Source organism: Carcharodon carcharias, chromosome 17 (assembly GCF_017639515.1).
Source record: "Carcharodon carcharias isolate sCarCar2 chromosome 17, sCarCar2.pri, whole genome shotgun sequence".
Taxonomy (NCBI): domain Eukaryota; kingdom Metazoa; phylum Chordata; class Chondrichthyes; order Lamniformes; family Lamnidae; genus Carcharodon; species Carcharodon carcharias.
The window spans coordinates 110,411,061-110,431,556 of NC_054483.1; the positions used below are offsets into that span (position 1 = coordinate 110,411,061).

General features: G+C 42.4%; 1 protein-coding gene across 5 annotated transcripts in view; it reads right to left on the reverse strand.

Moving 5' to 3' along the window:
* The window catches only part of LOC121290015 (metal transporter CNNM1), an 86,200-nt gene extending 66,483 nt beyond the window's left edge, over positions 1–19,717 (reverse strand). For all 5 annotated transcript variants that reach the window (XR_005945695.1, XR_005945694.1, XM_041210145.1 and 2 more), the window contains exon 1: positions 18,261–19,717. Coding sequence is in view for 3 of the 5 variants with exons in the window: in XM_041210145.1 (XP_041066079.1) it covers positions 18,261–19,698 (1,438 nt within the window). In the remaining 2 variants the exon portion in view is untranslated. The remainder of the gene's footprint in view (positions 1–18,260) is intronic.
* Positions 19,718–20,496: the final 779 nt, after the last annotated feature.

A 20,496-nucleotide genomic window follows, 5' to 3' on the forward strand; every position in this document is an offset into this window, starting at 1 on the left:
GGGATCCAGGTGTTCTATTGCATGAGTCACAATACGTTAGTATGCAGGTATAGCATGTAATCAAGAAGGCTAACGGAATGCTATTCCTTATTATGAGAGGAGTTGAACATAAAAGTGAGATGTTATGCTTCATTTTTACGGGCATTGGTGAGACCACATCTCGAATACTGTGCGTAGTTTTGGTCTCCTTATTTAATGAAGGATATAATTTCAGAGGCGGTTTACTATGTTGATACCTGGAATGAGCAGGTTGCCTTATAAGGATAGGCTGGCTTGTTTCCTCTGGGTTTTAGAAGAGTGAGGGGTGACTTGATTAAAGTATATAAAATCCTGAATGGTCTTGACAAGGTGGACATAGATAGGATGTTTCTTCTTGTGGGCGAGTCCAGAATCAGGGGGCACTGTTTTAAAATTAGGGGTCATCTTAAAGGACAGAGACGAGGAGAATTTTTTTCTCTCAGAGGGTTGTGCGACTTTGGAACACTGCCTCAGAAGGTGGTGGAGGCGGGTTCACTGAATATTTTTAAGGCAGAAGTAGATAGGTTCTTGTTAGGCAAGGGAATCAAAAAGTTATTGTGGGTAGATGGGAATGTAGAACTTGATACACAAACAGATGAGCCATGATTTTATTGAATGGTGGAGCAGGCTTGAGGGGCCGAATGGCCTACTTCTGCTCCTATTTCGTATGTTCGTAAACTCACACTCAAAACCAAGATTGCAAGAAACATTTAGCTGTAGAAAGCGCATTGCAGTTGGCTCAATTTAGCTCCTCTCTCTCGCCTTCTAACTTACATTATAATTTCACCATTTTTATATCTAACTAAATTATTTCACTTCATTCTGATGCACTTTATGCTAATTCTCACTAACCTCTAACAATATGTTCTAAACATCTATCACCCAAAGCCAGCAGTCGTTTAGGATCTCACAAAACATGGAACCTATTGTATTTTGACTTTGCTACAGATAACTTTGTCTTGAAGCATACGGAAATAGTGACAGAATAAGGCCTGAAAGTAAACATTTGTATCCTGGCCTGGAAAGCGGGCTGCTTCTAACCACGCGAAGTCTTTTAGGCATTTAAGCTTTTAGAGTTGAATACGAAATGGATTCCTTTATTAGCTCTGGATGTGAATCTCAAACAACACTCCAGAGTACTTCACATAGAGTGAATTACATTGTGTTGTTAATGCTAGGTAACCTTGTATTCATTCCCATGTGTCTGCTACTCCTTGTCTTTTTAGGGGTGGAAGTCGCTGGTTTGGAAGATGCTGTCAAAGAAGCCTTAGTGAGTTGCTGCAGTGCACTTTGTAGATGGTACACACAGCTGCCACTGTGCATCAGTGGTGGAGGGAGTGAATATTTAAGTTGGTGGATGGGGTGCCAATCAAGCGGACTACTGTGCACTGGATGAAGTCGAGCTTCTTCAGTGTTAAAAAACAAAAAAACTGCGGATGCTGGAAATCCAAAACAAAAACAGAATTACCTGGAAAAACTCAGCAGGTCTGGCAGCATCGGCGGAGAAGAAAAGAGTTGACGTTTCGAGTCCTCATGACCCTTCGACAGAACTGGGTCTTCAGTGTTGTTGGAGCCACACTCATCTAGGTAAGTGGAGAGTATTCCATCATGCTCCTGACTTGTGCCTTGTAGATGGCTGACAGACTCTGCAGAAATTCCAGCTTCTGACTTGTTCTTGTAGCCACAATATTTGTACGGCTGGTCCAATTTAGTTTCTGGTCAATGGTAACCCCAAGCATGTTGATAGTCAATGGTAATGTCATTGAATATCAAGGAGACATGGTTAGATTAGCTATTGTAAGAGATGGTCATTGCCTGGCATGCATGTTACTTGCCACTTATCAGCCTAAGCCTGAATGTTGTCCAGATATTACTGCATATGGACCTGGACTGCTTCAGCATCCGAGAAGCTACGAATAGCACTGAACATTATGCACATTGAAATTTTGAAGACAGATTGATAGATTTTTGTTGGTTCAGGGTATTAAAGGATACAGAACAAAGGCCAGTAAATGGAGTTGAAGCATAGATCAGCCAAGACCTAATAGAACAGAGCAGACTCGAGGGGTTGAATGTTATAGGCCTGTCCCTTTATTCGTAGATGTAATTTATGTTCAGTGTCTCCTTAATTAGCATAGTTCAGGTTAGGACCAGAGTGGAAGAATTCAAAACCATCGGATATTATGCCAATATTCTGTTGTAGTCTGCTTTCATTTTGCAGATTTATGTTGGCAGAAGACAGTATTGGAAATTCTACCACTAATGACAAATTACAGAATACACAAAATTAAAAAATGAGAAAAATAGTTCCATATTTCTTGCACGCTAACATATTTTTAAAATACCATATGAATAGTATGTGGGTGTAGAACAATAGCACAATCAGACAAAATCTGGAAAAATTATAAAAATTTCTGTTCTGCACGGTGAGTAAAAGAAATGTTATGTAACATAAAATTTATAAATGTTTAAACATAAAGCATGAATGCATTTGATTCATATTTAATAGAACAGTGTATAAATAAATGCGTAACATTATCTGTTCTTTGGCCCCAGAATGACATTAGAACAGCACAACAACACCCTCTGGCAAATGCATCATTTGGTACAGACCAGCAAATTACTAAAGTCAAAATTTAGCCATTGATTTAATCCTCCACTCTGGTCATTGTGAGCAGACTGTTCACAACCTCAACATCCAATTTGTCCCTGAACTTCCAAAACCATATGTCCATTATCACCAAAGCCTTCTACTTCCAACTCATCACATCACCTGGCTCCACCTCCCTAAGTATATATGCTGCTGAAGCCCTCACCCATGCTTTGTTACCTCCAGACACCAATATTCCAATACTGACCTGGCTGGCCTCCCAACTTGCACCCTCCATAAATTTTATCTCATTCAAAATTCCACTACCCATACAAAAAACTCACAAACCCAATCAAAAACCCATCAAACTCTAAACAAAAATAAAAATATCTGGAAAAACTCAGCAGGTCTGGCAGCATCTGCGGAGAGGAACAGAGTTAACGTTTCGAGTCTGTATGACTCTTCAACAGAACTAAGTAACAACAGAAGAGTTACCTGGTTCACTGTTATGGTGAAACATGATTGTGGCATCTATTTTCTGAGGGATGTCATGGAGAGATATTAATGTCTATAATGTTATTGGAAATTATTTTTAAATTGAAATTGTAATAGGGTCTATGTCTATGTGTGTGTGTGTATGGGGCTTAATTAGATTAAAACCAGCTAGTCTGGATTCTTTGCTATATAGAAAGAAGTAGCTTTAAAATGGTAATTAGATAAACATGGGGACGTTTAGAAACATAGGTGTCAAGGGGGCAATTTGCATTTTTAAATAAAGCATTCAAAAGAATGGGTGAAATCTTGCTAGAAGAAACTAAGTAATGTGCTTATTTTTTTCAGCTTACCAATAAAATTGGTGGAATCAAAGGGTGTTATTGTTAGAAGAGGTAAAATTAAAAACCTAATAATACATATGGAATACAATGGAAAATTTACATTCAAAGGGGAAGCTAGGCGTAAACAGAAAGGAGTATGTGTGTAAGGCAAAGGTATTTAAGATCTAACCAGCCCTTAAGATTTGTGTCTGCAAAGGAAACAAATTGTTAGGAAACTCATTTTGAATTCGTAAGGTCAAATGTGCTTTGCCTGGTGTCTGTTTAAAGTCTATGAATTACTGTTGCCTTGATGAAGGTTTACCTAGGAGTGATTAATTTAGGGATTTGTTTATAGGTTATTATGGTAGTAATCTGTAGACATGTGTATGTGTTTAATTTGTTGTTAAATTAATAAATGTTTAATTTAGTTTAATATAAAAAAAACCTTTCGAGGCTCGGTGGTCTTATTCCTGAATTCAGAGCCACATTTCAAACATACCAATTGATAATATAGGTTATGACAGTTGTTCAAGTTTCCCTCTGGGATTTAAACAACTCAGCCTTTAACAACTGCTGTGTCATAATAGGGATGTGACATTTTTCTCTTTCAAAAAGACAGAACAAACATTCAATAGCATGGAAAAGTTCTTGTTTTTGACACTTAATTTGGCACTTTCAAATGTAATTGACTATTTAAAATTGCCATTGGTTTTTCAATGACAAGACCTGAATAATGAATATCCTTTAGTACATACACCAGAATCACATCTGCTGAAACAGTAGAGTAGGCTGAATGAAACCTGGTTTTTACTGTAGGCAGCTTCCCAGCAGCAATCACATCTACTGGGCAAGAACAGCCCGAAAGGTAAAGTATCCTGATAATCCAATTTTTTGTGTCTGTCATCTATGCCATTTCAATCATCGATGTTCTAACTGCGAAACCTGTTTTCAGTTGAACAGGTCACCTTTCTTCTTCTTTGGTTAAATGTTTTGACAACTTATGTTCATATAGCACCGTTGATGTAATAAAGCACCCCACGGTACTTAACAGGGACAGCATAAAACAAAGTATGATCCTGAGCCATCTTAGGAAATATTTGAGCTAATGACCGACTGCTTGGTCAAAGAGGTAGGTTTTAAGGAGTGTCTTAATAAGGGGAAAAAAAGTAGCGAGGCGGAGAGGTTTAGGGTAGACATTCCAGAGCTTTGTGTCCAGGCAGCTGAAGGCAAGATCACCAATGGTCACGTGATTAAAATTTAAGATGCTTAAGAGACCAGAATTAGAGGAGCTCAGGTATCTCAGAGGGCTGTGGGGCTGGAGGAGTTTACAGAGATAGGGAGGGCCAAGGCTGCAGAGGGAATTGAAAACTAGAACGAGAATTTTAAAATTTAGGCACTGCTTAACTGGGAGCCAGTGTACATCATTGGGCATGGGGGTGATGGGTGAATGGGATTTGGTGCGAGTTTAGACATAGGCAACAGAGCTTTGGATTATCTCAAGCTTATGGATGGTAAAACGTGGGAGGTCTGCCAGGAGTGCATTGGAATCATCAAGTTTAGAGGTACAAAGGCATGAATGAGGTTTCAGCAGCAGAAAAACTGAGGCACGTGATGTTACAGAGGTAGAAACAAGCAGACTTAAGTTATGGCCTGGATCTGTGGATGTGCGAATTTGTTTAACTTGCTATGTTGCACAGGGTTTCTAATTGATTATATTCTACCTTTGTCATTCATTAATATTACATTAGCAACAGTATATACAAACCTTTACACATTTCAACAAAACAGTCGACCCAATGATATGAGAAAAAATACTTCTTCTGGGTGCAGCTGCTGTGACAATTCCCCAACCAACATCACTAAATATTCCTATTCACAAAGCACCTCAGGACCCTTTGAATACCCTAGGTAATTTCCTTCTTGACTAACATCCAGACAACTGTCTCCTCTAAGTAAGTACCTTGATGATGAGCAAATAAAAAAAAAGGCACTTATGAAAGACTATTAGTGTAACTGCCACATTAGAAGTTAACCATTCAGGTTTGGGAACAGGAATCTCAGTAGACAGAAGGGAGAGATCTGAACACAAGTAGTTATATACAGTAAAGTCCTGCAGCTCACAAGGGTTTCGTTCCCGTGAAACCTCACAAATGGTGAAATCACGAATGATGAACATACTTCACAACAGGAGTCAATTAGATAGGTTCTAACCATCCTCAAACTTTACATGTATAAAGGATCAAAGGCAATAGAAGCTATGTTTTTAATAAATTTAAAGAGAAACTTACAGGAAAAATCGTTTAATAAAAAGAAAACAAGAAAAATGTAAAATTTGTCAAGCTTACAATGCTTCACTTGAGTAGAAGTGGACTGCGATCGGGGCCACGGGGGGTTCTTGCTGCCGGGGTCACGGGGGGTTCTTGCTGCCGGGGTCACGGGGGGTTCTTGCTGCCGGGGTCACGGGGGGTTCTTGCTGCCGGGGTCACGGGGGGTTCTTGCTGCCGGGGTCACGGGGGGTTCTTGCTGCCGGGGTCACGGGGGGTTCTTGCTGCCTGGGTCACGGGGGGTTCTTGCTGCCTGGGTCACGGGGGGGTTCTTGCTGCCTGGGTCACGGGGGGTTCTTGCTGCCTGGGTCACGGGGGGTTCTTGCTGCCTGGGTCACGGGGGGTTCTTGCTGCCGGGGACCATAGGGGTTAGGGAAAGAGGCTGGCTGCTGGAAATACATCTTGGGCATCTTCCTTTTTCTTTAAACTTCATTTAGGTGGCGTTTCTTTTATTTACATTTTCTGAAGATGGCTTCTAATTTTTTATTTTTATAACCATGGATAAGTAAACATTTGGGCCCGCAATGAGCGATCTGGTGTACAAAGACTTTTGCACGGATATGCGAATTCAAGAAAGAAGTAGTCATGAATGCGGGACTTTACTATACTTTGTCTGTTTCCTTTGCAGCCGATGGCATTAATCCAGGTTCAGTCCAGTCTCTCACTAAATTTTTTAACTGCCCCAGTCAATTAGTATATTCAAGTTGACACCAACAGTAAATGCAGCAGACTTCAAGGAGTGGGAACTGGCCCTCGTCACTTTCTCCTCATAAAGAAGATTCAGCAGCAGTAATAAATAATGAGAAAGCTGGAAAAGGAAAATGTATTGAATGAAAGAAAGAGAGAGAGAAAAAAACAAGAGAAATACCGAGGGGAAGAAAAGCAGAGGTTCATTTTAAATGTGAAATATTTTAGCCGATCTAAAACTTTATATAAAAAAACTGTGTGGTAAAGGTTTTAATCACAGAATCTTTACAGTGCAGAAGGATGCCATTTGGCCCATCAAGTTTGCACTGGCTCTCTGATTTGGTTTGAACCAAGTTGGAACTCTGCTTTTCTTTTCCTCCTCAGGCATAGATAAAGCTAGCAAGGCAGCATTTAACTGCCCGTCTCTAGTGCATTGTATGCACTGGAGCTACATGTAGCCCAGACCAAGAAGGGATGTTAAGTTCGCTTCCCTGTAGGAGAGCAACGAACTGGTTAGGTTTTTATGACAGTCCAACAGCTTTCACGGTCTTTTTATCTGGTGCTAACCATAAAATTGCCAAATTTATCAAATTCAGATGTATAACTTTAAGAAAGATGTGAAGGCATTAGAGATTGCAGAAAAGATTCACGAGAATGGCCCCAGGGTTGAGAAATTTCAGTTATGTGGACAGCCTGGAGAAGTTGGGACAGTTTTCCTTGGAGAAGAGAAAGCTGAGAGGAGATCTGACAGAGATATTCAAAATCACGAGGGGTCTGGACAGAGTAGATAGGGAGAAACTGTTCCAATTGGTGGAAGGATCGCGAACAAGAGGGCACAGATTTAAGATAAAAATCTTGATTAAGAGTCATACAGACTCGAAAGATTAACTCTGTCTTCCTTTCCACAGATGCTGTCATACCTGCTGAGTTTTTCCAGCAATTTTTGTTTTTGTTACAGATAATTGGCAAAAGAAACAATGGAGACAAAGGTAAACATGAAGATAATAATTCCTTCTTGAATGCCTCAATTGAACCTGCCTCCACCACACTCTCAGGCAACGAGTGGTTAAGATCTGGAATGCACTAGGCCAGCTCACAGGAATCAAAATGGTGATTATGCCTTGCACTGAAATTACCAGGCAACAACAGACCAAACTGAGACATCAGCCAAATTACATTTCATAGTACCATCTTTTCTATAGAACATACCGTTCATGGAGGCATGAAAGGCCAATTGGCACAATCCCTTTCATTGATCTGGGCTGGAGAAGATAAAGTATCAGTCAGGATTGTGGCTCCTGATTGCTATCTAATGATACCCAACTGGAAAATTTTCTTGTGAAGTAAAGCGAGGACAAAATCAGGCTCAGCTCTGGTGCACCACATGGACAGCCTGCTGACAACTCACTGGCTAAGCTGAAGAATGGGCACATGGGTGAGGCATCAGAGATTGGCCAGCACCTATGGACCTAACCTCAGAATGAATCAACATTCTCAGCAGAGAAGTAGGGAAACTGGAGCATGGTGTGTTATTCAAAGAAATCATGACAACAGAACTAAGTATTAAAATAATACTGCAATGATCTTGTAAACAGCTTTCAAAATGTGGTTTTTTTTAAAGCATTCCTCCATCAAAAATAGGAACTTCACATTCTAATGAATGTTAATTCTACCATCTGATGCTTTGTGCTGAGAAATAACATCTGTATTTGTTTTGTGGTTCACTGATGATTCATTACAGATTAATGGAATGCTAAATTAAGTATATACAATATCAAAGTAGCAAATATTATAATTAACTATCTCTACCACTATAATCAAATTAGCATAATAAGAGATGGTTTAGAAACTTTTATAAAAGCAGCACAATTTATCCTATGGATTATTGCCAAAGAAGCAGTTTTACCTTTTTTTTAATGTGAAAGAATAATCTAACATCCATCTGTCTTCACTTTTGTTGATTTTAAAATAAAGAATCTTGATGAGAATCCTCTATAAATGTGTGAGGGAGTTGAATGAATATAGACAAAGTGACACAACAGCTATAGCATCTATAAATTAATGATAGTGTCTTCTGATGGTTTCTTAGCATGCTAATATGACAGTGCTGCTTTCAAAAGCAGTTATACATTATAAATGAGATGTTATCTCTGCCAGAGAGAGCAAGGCATTAATGGTAATCAGGTAAACGCTCACTCTAGATTGCATTTTCCATAATTTCTTGCATTTTGTTCTGACTACAACTCAATGTCCAGCAACTCAATTTCTACACTGCCGTTCATATAGTGCGATATAGTACCATTCAACAACTGCAGCAACACTTGCTTTGGCGTTGTTGTCAATCTCCAAATCAGTCCTGCACTTTTATCACATGCTGCCAGAACACACTGTAGAACTACTCCCACAGGAAACGGCTCTCCGTTCCTCCTCCCAGCCAACACTCACAATGATATTACCATTGAACAGCCAACTAAAACTTTTTCTAGCCAGTAATGGTGAAACAGAGGTTCTAGTAGTCCACAATTCTCCATATTGTTAGCACTGAACCACAGGTACATAGACAGTGAAACCAGGTACTTCCTCATAGGAAGAAATGCGGCAGTCAGACTTTTCACACTTCTCAATGTAGGAAGCTCCTAGGATCTCAATGACACTAAAAGGGTGGGTATGTAAACATTTCATATTACAAAATATCATTTCGACCGTGAGAAAAAAATCGTGTAGCCAAACACCAGCCTTTAAAATTTACATTTTGTCTGCAGTACTGAAGGATACAGATATCAAATCTTAAGTGGCTCTCTAGAAGAGAGATCAAGTTAGTCCCATTTCACCTGCTCTTTCCTCCTATTCCTGCAATAATTTCTCTTTCGATTATTTATCCAATTCCCTTTTAAATGTTACGACAGAATCAGTTTCCACCATCCCATCACGCTGTGTATTCCAAATAGTAACCACTCCTCGTACAAAAATGCTTTTTCATGTAATACCTGGCTTTTTTGCCAATTGCCTTCAATCTGTGCTCTCTGGTTATTGACCCTTCAGCTATCAGAACCAGTTCTTTTTATGATAGGAACTGATTAAGGCAATCCTCTTCTATTTTTCAACGACATTATCCCCCTCATCGACATCATCTGAAAGCACCGTGTTAATTTTCACATGTACGCTGATGACACCCAGCTCTACCTCACCACCACCCCTCTCAACTTCTTCACAGATGCTAAATTATCAGACTGCTTAACTGACATCCAGTACTGGATGAGTAGCAATTTCCTCCAATTAAATATTGGCAATAATAAAGCAGTTGTTTTCTGTCCCTGGTCCAAACTCTGTTCCTAACTACTGACTCCTCTCCCTGGCAGCAGTCTGAAATTAAGCCGTCTCTTTGTAACCTTGGTGTCACATATGACCCCAAGATGAGTTTCCGACTTTATATTTGTGGCATCACTAAGCCTGTATATTTCCGCCACTGTAACATCGTCAGCTTCACCTGTCTCAGCTCATCTGCTCCTGTAATCCATCATTCATGCCTTCATTACCTCTAGACTTGACTATTGCAATGCACTCCTTGCTGGTCTCCCACATTCTATTCTCCAGAAACTTGAAGTCATACAAAACTCAGCTGCCTGTGTCTTAATTTGCACCAAGTCCTGTTCCCTATCGTCCCTATGCTCACTGACCTACACTGGCGCCCAGTCACGCAACGTTTTATCTTCTATAATTTTAAAAACCGTGACTCGATTACACCTCATGGGAATACAAGCAAAAGATGATCTCACTCTTCATCACATTGAACTCCATCTGTCATAGACTCAGTGAATGGGCAAAACTATGTCCCTTTGTACCTTCCTCCCCACATCCATCCAACTTACTGTGCCTCTCAGAGGTAAATATGGAAACGTTCCCTCCACTGATTTTTCCATATAGATTCAGCTTAATGAATAAACAATGGAAGAATAACCAAAGGCAGTTTTAGCCGCTTTCAAAATATGACTGAATATGGGGAATGGGGTTCAAACTTGCATGTTCATTCATCCATTAGATACAAAGTTCAATGTTCAAACCACTTAGAAAAGGAAATGATAAACGCAAGACTCTCTTGTAGAAACTTGAAAGATTACACACTCTGGAAACATTGGCAAAATACTTATGACAGCTAGGAATGTGCTAAAAGGCTATGAGAAAATTGGACAAATTTGACTGCATCTTAAGCAAGAAGCTGTGACGCACCAATCGATAGCTATTGCTTTAAACTTGTGACACAGTCATTTGTTAATTATATATTAAAAAATGATATAGGCATACATATCTCTGTTTACTGTTAGGCGGTATGATTGTCTAGTAATACATGCGAGTGTAATAAATATATATATTCAATCAAATGTTTATTTATTTAAAAATGAACTTCCATCCCAGTCAAAAGACAAACTGAGGTAAATTTTCAATGAATCATTGCAAGTAAAACCTAAAATATGAAAAATGATAGAACAGAGTAAAATAACATGATCATCAGGTTAGGGTCTTGATGTCATCAGGGTTCAAAGTTTAACAGTCACTGAAATGTCTTCATTCTGCGGTTGAGATATGGCACTGGACTATTAATAAATCCTGTTGCTCCTAATCCAGAGAATGCAAGTGCAAATTCCAGCATGGCAGTTTGGGAATCTGAACTCAATTTATTTAAAAAAATATGTAGAAACACAACACTGGTACTGACAAAAGTGACCATGAACTTCTCAAGTTTGTAAAAACACAGCTGACTCACTGTCATCTTTACCTGGTCAGATCTATATATGACTCCAGTACCACATCAACATACTTGATTCTTAACCCCCCTCAAGTGAGCAGGTCAACCAGCTGTACAAAACAGGTACTAAAGAATAAACAAACTGCAGCAGTTCAAGATGAAGGCCCTCCAACACCTTGCCAGGGCAACTTGTGATGGGCAATAAATGCTATCCTTGCCACATTCAGAGAATGGATAAAGAAAAATTAAATAACACTTCCATTAAGCTCCTGTGCTCAAGATCTATCCTCGCAGTCAGTATCTTGTTACTATGGTTTTTCGTTTTTGAACAACAAAATCCATTGTGACAATACTCATGGTCTGTGGTACAGTATGACATTCAGCAGGTCACAGGTGAAACAACGCTGCAGTCAGAAAGCCCAACATTGTAAAAAGCCTCAACATTATTCTAGTTTATGTAATCTCCCCTCATAATGTAACTGTTGGAGCCCTGGTAACATTCTAGTAAATCTGCACCTTCCCCCGTCCAAGGCCAATGTATTCAAAGTTCCTAGAACTGTGCACAGTACTCTAGATGTGGTCTAACCAGGGTTTCATAATGTTACAGCAAAACTTCCTCCCTTTTACATACTAGTCCTCTAGATCTAAACATTCCATTAACATTTTCAATCATTTTTTGCGCCTGATCGCCACATTTTAATGATTTGTGTACATAGCCTCTTAAATCTCAGCTGGTCACTGTAGGAAATCTAGTTTCATCCAGTCTGCATGCTGTTTCTTTGGAAGTGATTGCAGTGCCTGCACTAAAAGATATTCATTATTCATGTCCTGTCACTGAAAAACAGATGGGAATTTAAAATTGTCAATTACATTAAAGTGCCACATGGAATTTCAAAAACAAGGACCTTTCTATGTTTGTTCCATGTATGCTTGTTCTACCTTCTTGAGAGAGAAAACCATCATATCATGGTAGCATAGTGGCAATATTACTGGACTAGTAGTGCAGAGGCTTGGACTAATAATCCAGTAACACAAATACAAATCCTATCTGGGAAATTTAAATTCAGTTAATGAAATAAAAATCTGGGTTGTTAAATATCTGAACCTAAAATGTTAGAAGCTATTATTAAAGATGTTATAACAGGGCACTTAGAAAAACTCAAGGCAATCAGGCAGAGTCAAAGGGAAATCATGTTTAACCAATTTATTGGAGTTCTTTGAAGGCGTCACATGTGCTGTGGATAAAGGGGAACTGGTAGATGTACTGTACTTAGATTTCCAGAAGGCATTTGATAAAGTGTCACATCAAACGTTATTGCAGAAAATAAAAGCTCATGGTGTAGGGGGTAACATATTGGCATGGATAGAAGATTGGCTGGCTAACAGGAAGCAGAGAGTTGACATAAATAGGTCTTTTTCTGGTTGGCAGGATGTGACAAGGGGTGTGCCACAGGGATCAGTACTGGGGCCTCAACCTTTAACAATTTATATAAATGTCTTGAATGGAGGGACCGAAGGAATGGTTGCTAAATTTGCAGACAACACAAAGATAGGTAGGAAAGTAAATTGTGAAGAGGATGTAAGGAGGCTACAAAGTGACAAGATAGGTTAAGTGAGTGGGCAGAGATCTGGCAAATGGAGTATAATGTGGGCAAGTGTGAAATCATTGATTTTGGCAGGAAGAATAAAAAAGCTTATTATCTAAATGGTGAGAGATTGCAGAGCTCCGAGATTCAGACGGGCCTGGGTGTCTTAGTGCATGAATCACAAAAGGTTAGTGTGCAGGTACAGCAGGTAATTAGGAAAGCTAATAGAATGTTATCATTTATTGTGAGGGGAATTGAATATAAAAAGACGGAGGTTATGCTTCAATTGTACAGGGCTTTGTTGAGACCACATCTGGAGTATTTTGAACAGCACTGGTCTTCTTCTTTAAAGAAATGTGTAAATGCATTAAAAGCAGTTCGGAGAATGTTTATTAGACTAATACCGGGAATGGGCGGACTGTCCTATGTGGCAAGGCTGGACAGGTTAGGCTTGTATCCACTGGAATTTAGAAGAGTAAGAAGCGACTTAACTGAAACTTTTTAAGATCCTGAAGGGTCTTGAAAGGGTGCATGTGGAGTGGATGTTTCCTCTTGTGGGAGAATCTAGAACTAGGGGTCACTGTTTGAAAATAAGGGGTTGCTCACTTAAGACAGAGATTAGGGAAATTTTTTTCTCTCAGAGGGTTGAGGGACTTTGGCATTCCCTTCCTCAAAAGGCAATGGAAGCAGAGTCTTTGAATATTTTTAAGGCAGAGCTAGATAGATTCTTGATTAACAAGGGGGTGAAAGGTTATCGAGGGTAGGCAGGAATGTGGGATTGATGTTACATTCAGGTCAGCCTTGATTTAATGAATGGCAGAGCAGGCTCGAGGGGCCCAGTGCCCTACTCCTGCTCCTAATTCATATGTTCGTATGAATAAAAAGCCAGTGCCAGAAATTTAACCATGAAACTATCAGCTTTTGTAAAAATCCACCTGGTTCACGAATATCTTTTAGGGAAGGAACTCTGCTGCCCTTAGAGAGCCAGGCATACACGTGATTCCAGACCTACAGCAATGCGAATGGCTCTTAACTGACCTCTGAAACAACCGAGTGGCTTGCTAGGCCATTTCAAATGGCTACAAGAAACAGCAATAAAGCCAGACAGACCATCCAGCATCGACCAAGGTGCCAGACGCTTTAAAGGCACACCCAGCCCAGTTGGTCCTGCTAAATCCTCCTCACTAACATTTAGAAACATGCCAGAATTGGGAGAGCTGTTCCACAGACTGGTCAAGCCTGACATAGTCATACTTACAGAATCATACCTCTCAAACAGGTTCCTTCAACACAATCTCTGGGTATTTATACCTCACTAGCTGGACAGACCCAACCTGAGGTAGTGGCACAGTGGTATAGAGACAGGCTGGAGTGGCCCTTGAAGTTTGCAACATTGACTACAGACTCCATGAAGTCTAATGGCAATGGGGCAACGATGATTAAGGAAACCTCCTACTGATGATTCAATACTCCTCCCTGTTGAACACTATTTGGAAGCAGAGGGCAACAAGGGTGCACAATGTATTTTGGGTAGGGTTTTCAATGTCGATCACCAAGAGTGGTTCACCGGCACCCTACTGACTGAACTGACCAAGTCCTCAAGGGTAAATCTGCCAGGCAGTGAGAGAACCAACATGAGAGAAAAATGCAAAATAAAAGCAGAATATTGCAGTTGCTGTAAATCTGAAATAAAAACAGAAAGTGCTGGAAATACAGAGCAGGTCTGGCAGTAACCGTGGAGAGGAAAACAGAATTAATGTCTCGAGTCCGTATGACTCTCCAACAGAACAGAAAAAACTGCTTGATCTCATCCTCACCAATCTACCAGCTGCACTTGCAGATGCATTTGCTCATAATAATATTGATAGGAATGGCCACCATAAAGTCCTTATGGAGACAAAGGCCCACTAGACACCCTCTAGTGCATTGTGTGGGCTACCACCATACTAAATGGGATAAATCATAAGTAGACCTAGTAGCTCAAAACACAGAACTCACAAGGCACTGTGGGCTATCAGCAGGAGCAGAATTGTATTCCATCACATCACGTGTGCACATTTCCTGGCATACCCCTCACTCTACCATTACCATTAAGCCAGAAGATCACACTGGTTCAATGAGGAGTGTCAGAGAGCATGCCAGGTTCAGTAACAGGCATATCTGAAAATCAGGAGAAGACGCATGCAATTGACAGAGCAAAGCAATCCTCCACCAACAGATTAAAGAAAATCTCTGCAGTGCTGCCACATTCAGTTGTAACTGATGGTGGCAATTAAACAACTAACATGAGGATGAGGCCCCATGAATATTCCCATCCTGAATGGTGGCAGGGCTTAGCACTGAGTGCAAAAGACAAGGTGAGACATTTACAACCATCTTCAACCAGAAGTGTTGCACAACTGATATAACTTGGGCTCCTTCTGAGATCCCCACTAGCACAGAAACTAGTTTTCAGCTAATCACATCATAAAGAAACAGCTGAATGCACTGGATACAGCAAAGGCCATGGGCCCCAACAGCTTGACTGTAGTACTGATGACTCTGTTCCAGAACTAGCCATATCTCTAGGCAAGTTGTTCCAACACAGCTACAACGCTGGTATCTACCCGAGAACATGGAAAATTGCCTAGGTATATCCGACAACAAAAAGGAGGGCCATACGAACAAGGAGCAGGAGTAGGCCATTCAGCCCCTCGAGCCTGCTTTGCCATTTAACAAGATCATGGCTGATCTGATAGTAACCTCAAACCTGCAACCCACTTGCCCCCGATAACCTAGCCTTGCTTACCAAGAATCTATCCACCCTGCCTTAAAGATATTCCAAGACTCTGCTTCTACTGCCTATTTAGGAAGAGACGCTCAGGAAAAAATTGCACCTCATCTCAATTTTAAATGGGTGACCCCTTATTTTTAAACAGTGACCCCTAGTCCTAAATTAGTCGACATGAAGAATCATCCTCTCCACATTCACCCTGCCAAGTGCCCTCAGGATCTTATATGTTTCAATCAAGTCGCCCCTCATTCTTCCAAACACCAGTGGTTACAAGCCTAGCCTGTCCAACCTTTCCTCATAAGATAATCCACCCGTTCCAGGTATGTCTGGTAAACCTTCTCTGAATTGCTTCCAACGCATTTACATTCTTCCTCAAGAAGGCTGTAAAGTGCCTAGTCGGAAGATGAGGTGCTCTCCCTCCAGTTTGTGTTGAGCTTCACTGGAACAATGCAGCAGGCCAAGGACGGACATGTGGGTATGAGGGCAGGGTGGAGTGTTGACAATGGCAAGCGACAAGGAGGTCTGGGTCATGCTTGCGGACAGACCGAAGGTGTTCTGCAAAGCAGTCACCCAGTTTGCGTTTGGTCTCTCCAAAGTAGAGGAAACCGCATTGGGAGCAGCGAATCCAGTAGACTAAATTGAGGGAAGTTTATGTATTCAATTCCCCTCACAATAAATGATAACATTCTATTAGTTTTCCTAATTACTTGCTGAACCTGCATACTAGCCGTTTGTAATTCATGCACTAAGACACCCAGATCCCTCTGCATCTCCAATCCAATCTGGCCATATCCACCCACCAGTCTACTCTCAATCATCAAAGTGATGGAAGGTGTCAGCAACAGTGCTATCAAGCAGCACTTACCCATCGATAACCTGCTCACCAATGCTCAGTTTGGATTCCGCCAGGGCCACTCAGTTCCAGACTTCACTCCAGCCCTTCTTTAAACTTGGACAAGACAGCTGAATCCAGGTGAGGTAAGAATGAAATCAAGGCAGCATTTGACTGAGTGTGGCATCGAGGAGCTCTTGTAAAATTGATGTCGATGGGAATCAAGGGCAAAACTCTAGACTGGCTGGTGCCATAAGGTAATAGTTGTGGTTGTTGGAGGTTAATCATCTTAGCCCCACACATCCCTACAGGAGTTCTTCAAGGCAGTTACCCTACTCTCTTCTACTGACTAACCAATTTGCTAACCAGGTCAATAACTTGGCTTCAAACTGAAGAGCTTCACTTTTAGTTAACAGTCTTTTATGTGAAACCTTACGAATGCCTTCTAAAAGTTCCTAAAACCTTACAGGTAATAAAATCCAAAAGTAACACAGTGCCTTGCTTGCAAGACTCACAATTTTACAATATTTTTAATGCTTGCAGTACAAGAAGGAAATTTCACATGTTGAATATGTTTAAAGTTTCCCTTGTGAATTGCAAACATTAAAAAAATTCTGCCAATCACTGGACTCAAATGTTGACAACCTGGATGGAGATATAGGTCTATAACACTGAAGTCAAACGCCCCAAGCCACTAAGTGTAAAATTAAACAAAATTTCACACCGAGTCACAGAAGGGGGCATTAGGGAAGATGACCAAAAGCTTACTCAGGAGTAAGCTTTAAGGAAGTGTCTCAAAACCGGAAATAGAGATAGAGGGGCATAGGGAGGGAATTCTAGAGCTTAGGCAACTTAAAGCACAACCTTCAATCATGGAATGATTGAAATAGAGGATGCACAAGAGACCAAAACTAGAGGAATGCAGAAATCTGAGAGTTACAGGGCTGAAGAAAATCACACAGACTGGGAGAGATAGGACTATAAAGGGATTTGAAAGTAGGATGAGAATTTTAAAACAAGACATTGGTGGGGACCAGAGTCAATATAGGACTGTGAACACAGTGGTAATGGGTGAAAGAGACTTGTTGCGAGTTAGGATATGGCAGCAGAATTTTGGATGATCTCAAGTTTATGGAGGGTGCACAATGGAAGAGTATCAGAATATTTGAGTCCAGGGATAACAGAGGCACGGACAAGGGTCTCAACAAGCAAATCAGCTGAGGCACTGGTGGAATTGGAGTGATGTTACAGAGGTGGAAGTAGGGTGTCTTGATGGTGGAGCAAATATGTGATTGAAAGCTCGTATTAGGATCAAATACAATACCAAAGTTGTCAACAGTCTGATTTAGCATCAGGCAGTTGCCCATATAGTTTCAAGTATTGAGCACAACACTTTTTGGAACCCCTCTTTACAACATTATCCTATTAAAGTCAAACTCTTATCTGGGCATCAGCTGATTTAGAAACTCAGCTGTCAATCATGTTACTGCAATAACTTTTAAGGAATGTGGGTAAGTCAAACAATGCAATTATTGCAAATAATAATGTAAAACAGACCACTGATAGCAAACACTGAAACTTGCAATTCCAATGGACTTCTGAAGATGTCAGGAAGCAGATTTTTTTTTGAAAATTCACAAAGTCAATTTAGAACCTTACAGCACAGGAGGCAGCTATTGGGCCCATTGTGGCTGTGCTGACTCTTTGAAAGAGTTATTCAATTAGGACGCTCTATCCCTATAGCCCCAAAATGCTTACTTTCTCAAGTATATTCCTAATTCTAAACTAATAATACAATGGGCTACAATAGCATTCATATCTAATAACGGTTTTGGAAGCCTCCATATCCGTGAAGCTCAAATTCTAAACTGCTCTAGATGTACAGACTTGCCTTTTTTAAAGTCTTCCAGCACCGCATCCAGTTTTGTGTCATTAAACACACAATGTAGAGAATGGTTATAAAACTTTGTCATCGTTTCTAAAGGCATGCTATCATCTGGGTCCACGAAGGCCAAATCTTTCACGTAAAGTATGTCAACAATGTTTGAGCGTTCGTTCTCATACACAGGAATCCTTGTGTAGCCACTCTGCATGATCTCTGACATGGTCGCGAAATCCAATATAGCCTCAGAGCTCAGCATGAAGCAATCGCCCAGAGGTGTCAGGACATCTTCGACCGTCTTCTTCCTGAGTTCAAGTGCTCCCTCGATAATGTTGAGCTCCTCTTTAACCAGGTCATTGTAAGGATCAGTCACCTTGAGCATCTCGATCAGCTTTTCCCTGGTGTAGAAGTTGCTTATCTGCTGGCGCAAGATGACATCCAGGAGTTTGCTGATGGGGTACGAGGCCGGAAAGGTGATGACCATAAAAAATTTAGTGACCCAGATGGTCTTGGAAGCCAGGGCCAAGCCGTGCCTGGAGCAGACGGCATGGGGGAGGATCTCCCCAAAGAAGAATATGCAACAGGTGCAGACCAAGATTGTCAGCCACGTGCACTGGAACATCTCACAGAGCCACACCGTCAGGGAGCAGTTCATCAGGACATCCCCCAACATCAGGGTGCAGAGCAGGTAATTCCCATGTTTTCGGACGGATTCGATCTGCTCGGAGTATCTCCTCTCCTCCTCGCTGCCGCTGTTTTTGATGACCTTGAGCTCCACCGGGTCCAGAGCCATCAGGCTGATGTTCAGGATGCTGAAGAGGGTGGACATGCAGACGAACAGCAGGGTGATCAGGATGCGGAGCCGGAGGGAGGTGGTCTGCTCCTTCGCCACCACGCCCAGGTGGAAGTCCTCGGTCCTGAAGTTGACCCAGTCGTGCGCCCCCAGGCCCCCGACCCGGGCGCACAGCGAGTAGTACTTGACCACCTCGCCCTTCCTCAGGTACAGGGCCTCCAGCTCCACCAGGACCGAGCGGCCGCTCAAACTCGAGCCCAGGATGGTGAGGTCCGAGCTGCCCTGCTGGCAGAGCCGCTGCTGGCCGGCCCCGGCCGCCGGGTCCGGCAGGTCGCTCACCTCCACGAAGGAGAGGCCAGGGCCTCGGCGGCCTGCTCCTCCTCCTCCTCCTCCTCCTCCTGCTCCTGCTCCCCCGTCGCCCAGCAACCCGCTCCGCCACAGGCCGGTGCCGTACAGCCGCAGCTTGAAGCGGGTCCCCTCCGCCACCTTCAGCATCCCGCCCTCCAGGTAGACGGCGTCTGCCTCCGTGCTGTCCGGCCGCATGCTCAGCAACTCGGCGCGAAGCGGCTGCGACACCGTCTGAGCCGCCACCGCCGTCCACAGCCACAGCCACAGGTAAAGGAGCAACGGCGGCCAGCCGCGTGGGGCCGCCATCTTACTGGAGGGTGCGCGCGCAGCGAGGGGGCGGCGCTAGCGGGGGAGTGGGCGGGGGTTTGCAGAGAGTGGGCCGGGGGCTGAGCTGGGTGTGGGCGGGGGCTGAGCTGGGTGTGGGCGGGGGCTGAGCCGGGTGTGGGCGGGGGCTTTGCCGGGAGCAGGCGGGGAGTGGGCGGGACTGAGCGGGGGGGGGGGGGGTGAGCGCGTGGCCAGGTGGGTGGGTGGGCGGGCGGGGCTTGGCGCGGTGGGCGTGGCGATGGGACCAGGCGGAGGGAGTGGGCGGGGCGATGGGACACACCACTGGACTGACCCAGACCAGTGCAATCTCGGCACTCGCAGCGAGGGGTAGATTCAGTGTGTGTGTGGGGCAAAATAACTGCACGTAAAATCACCTCTTTGCAATGATCAATAAAACATTGGAATGCAAGTGGAAAAACTGGGACCAGAGTTTATTCTGCATTTGCAATGATCCCAATCAGAAACTGGGAATTTTGCAAACTCACCTCCTGTTTCCCCAAAGCCTGACTTAATTGGATAAGCTATATATATATATATATATATATACTGTGGTTACAAGAGCAGGTCAAAGGCTGAGAATTCTGTGGCAAAGCTTGTCCACCATCTACAAGAGCAAGCTAGAAGTGTGATGGAATACTCACCACTTGTCTGGATGAGCGCAGTTCCAACAACACCCAAGATGCTTGGCACCATCCAGGACAAAGCTGCCCACTTGATCAGCACCCAATCCACCACCTTAAGCATTCAATCCCTCCACTGCCGGTCCTGGAGTGCGTATCT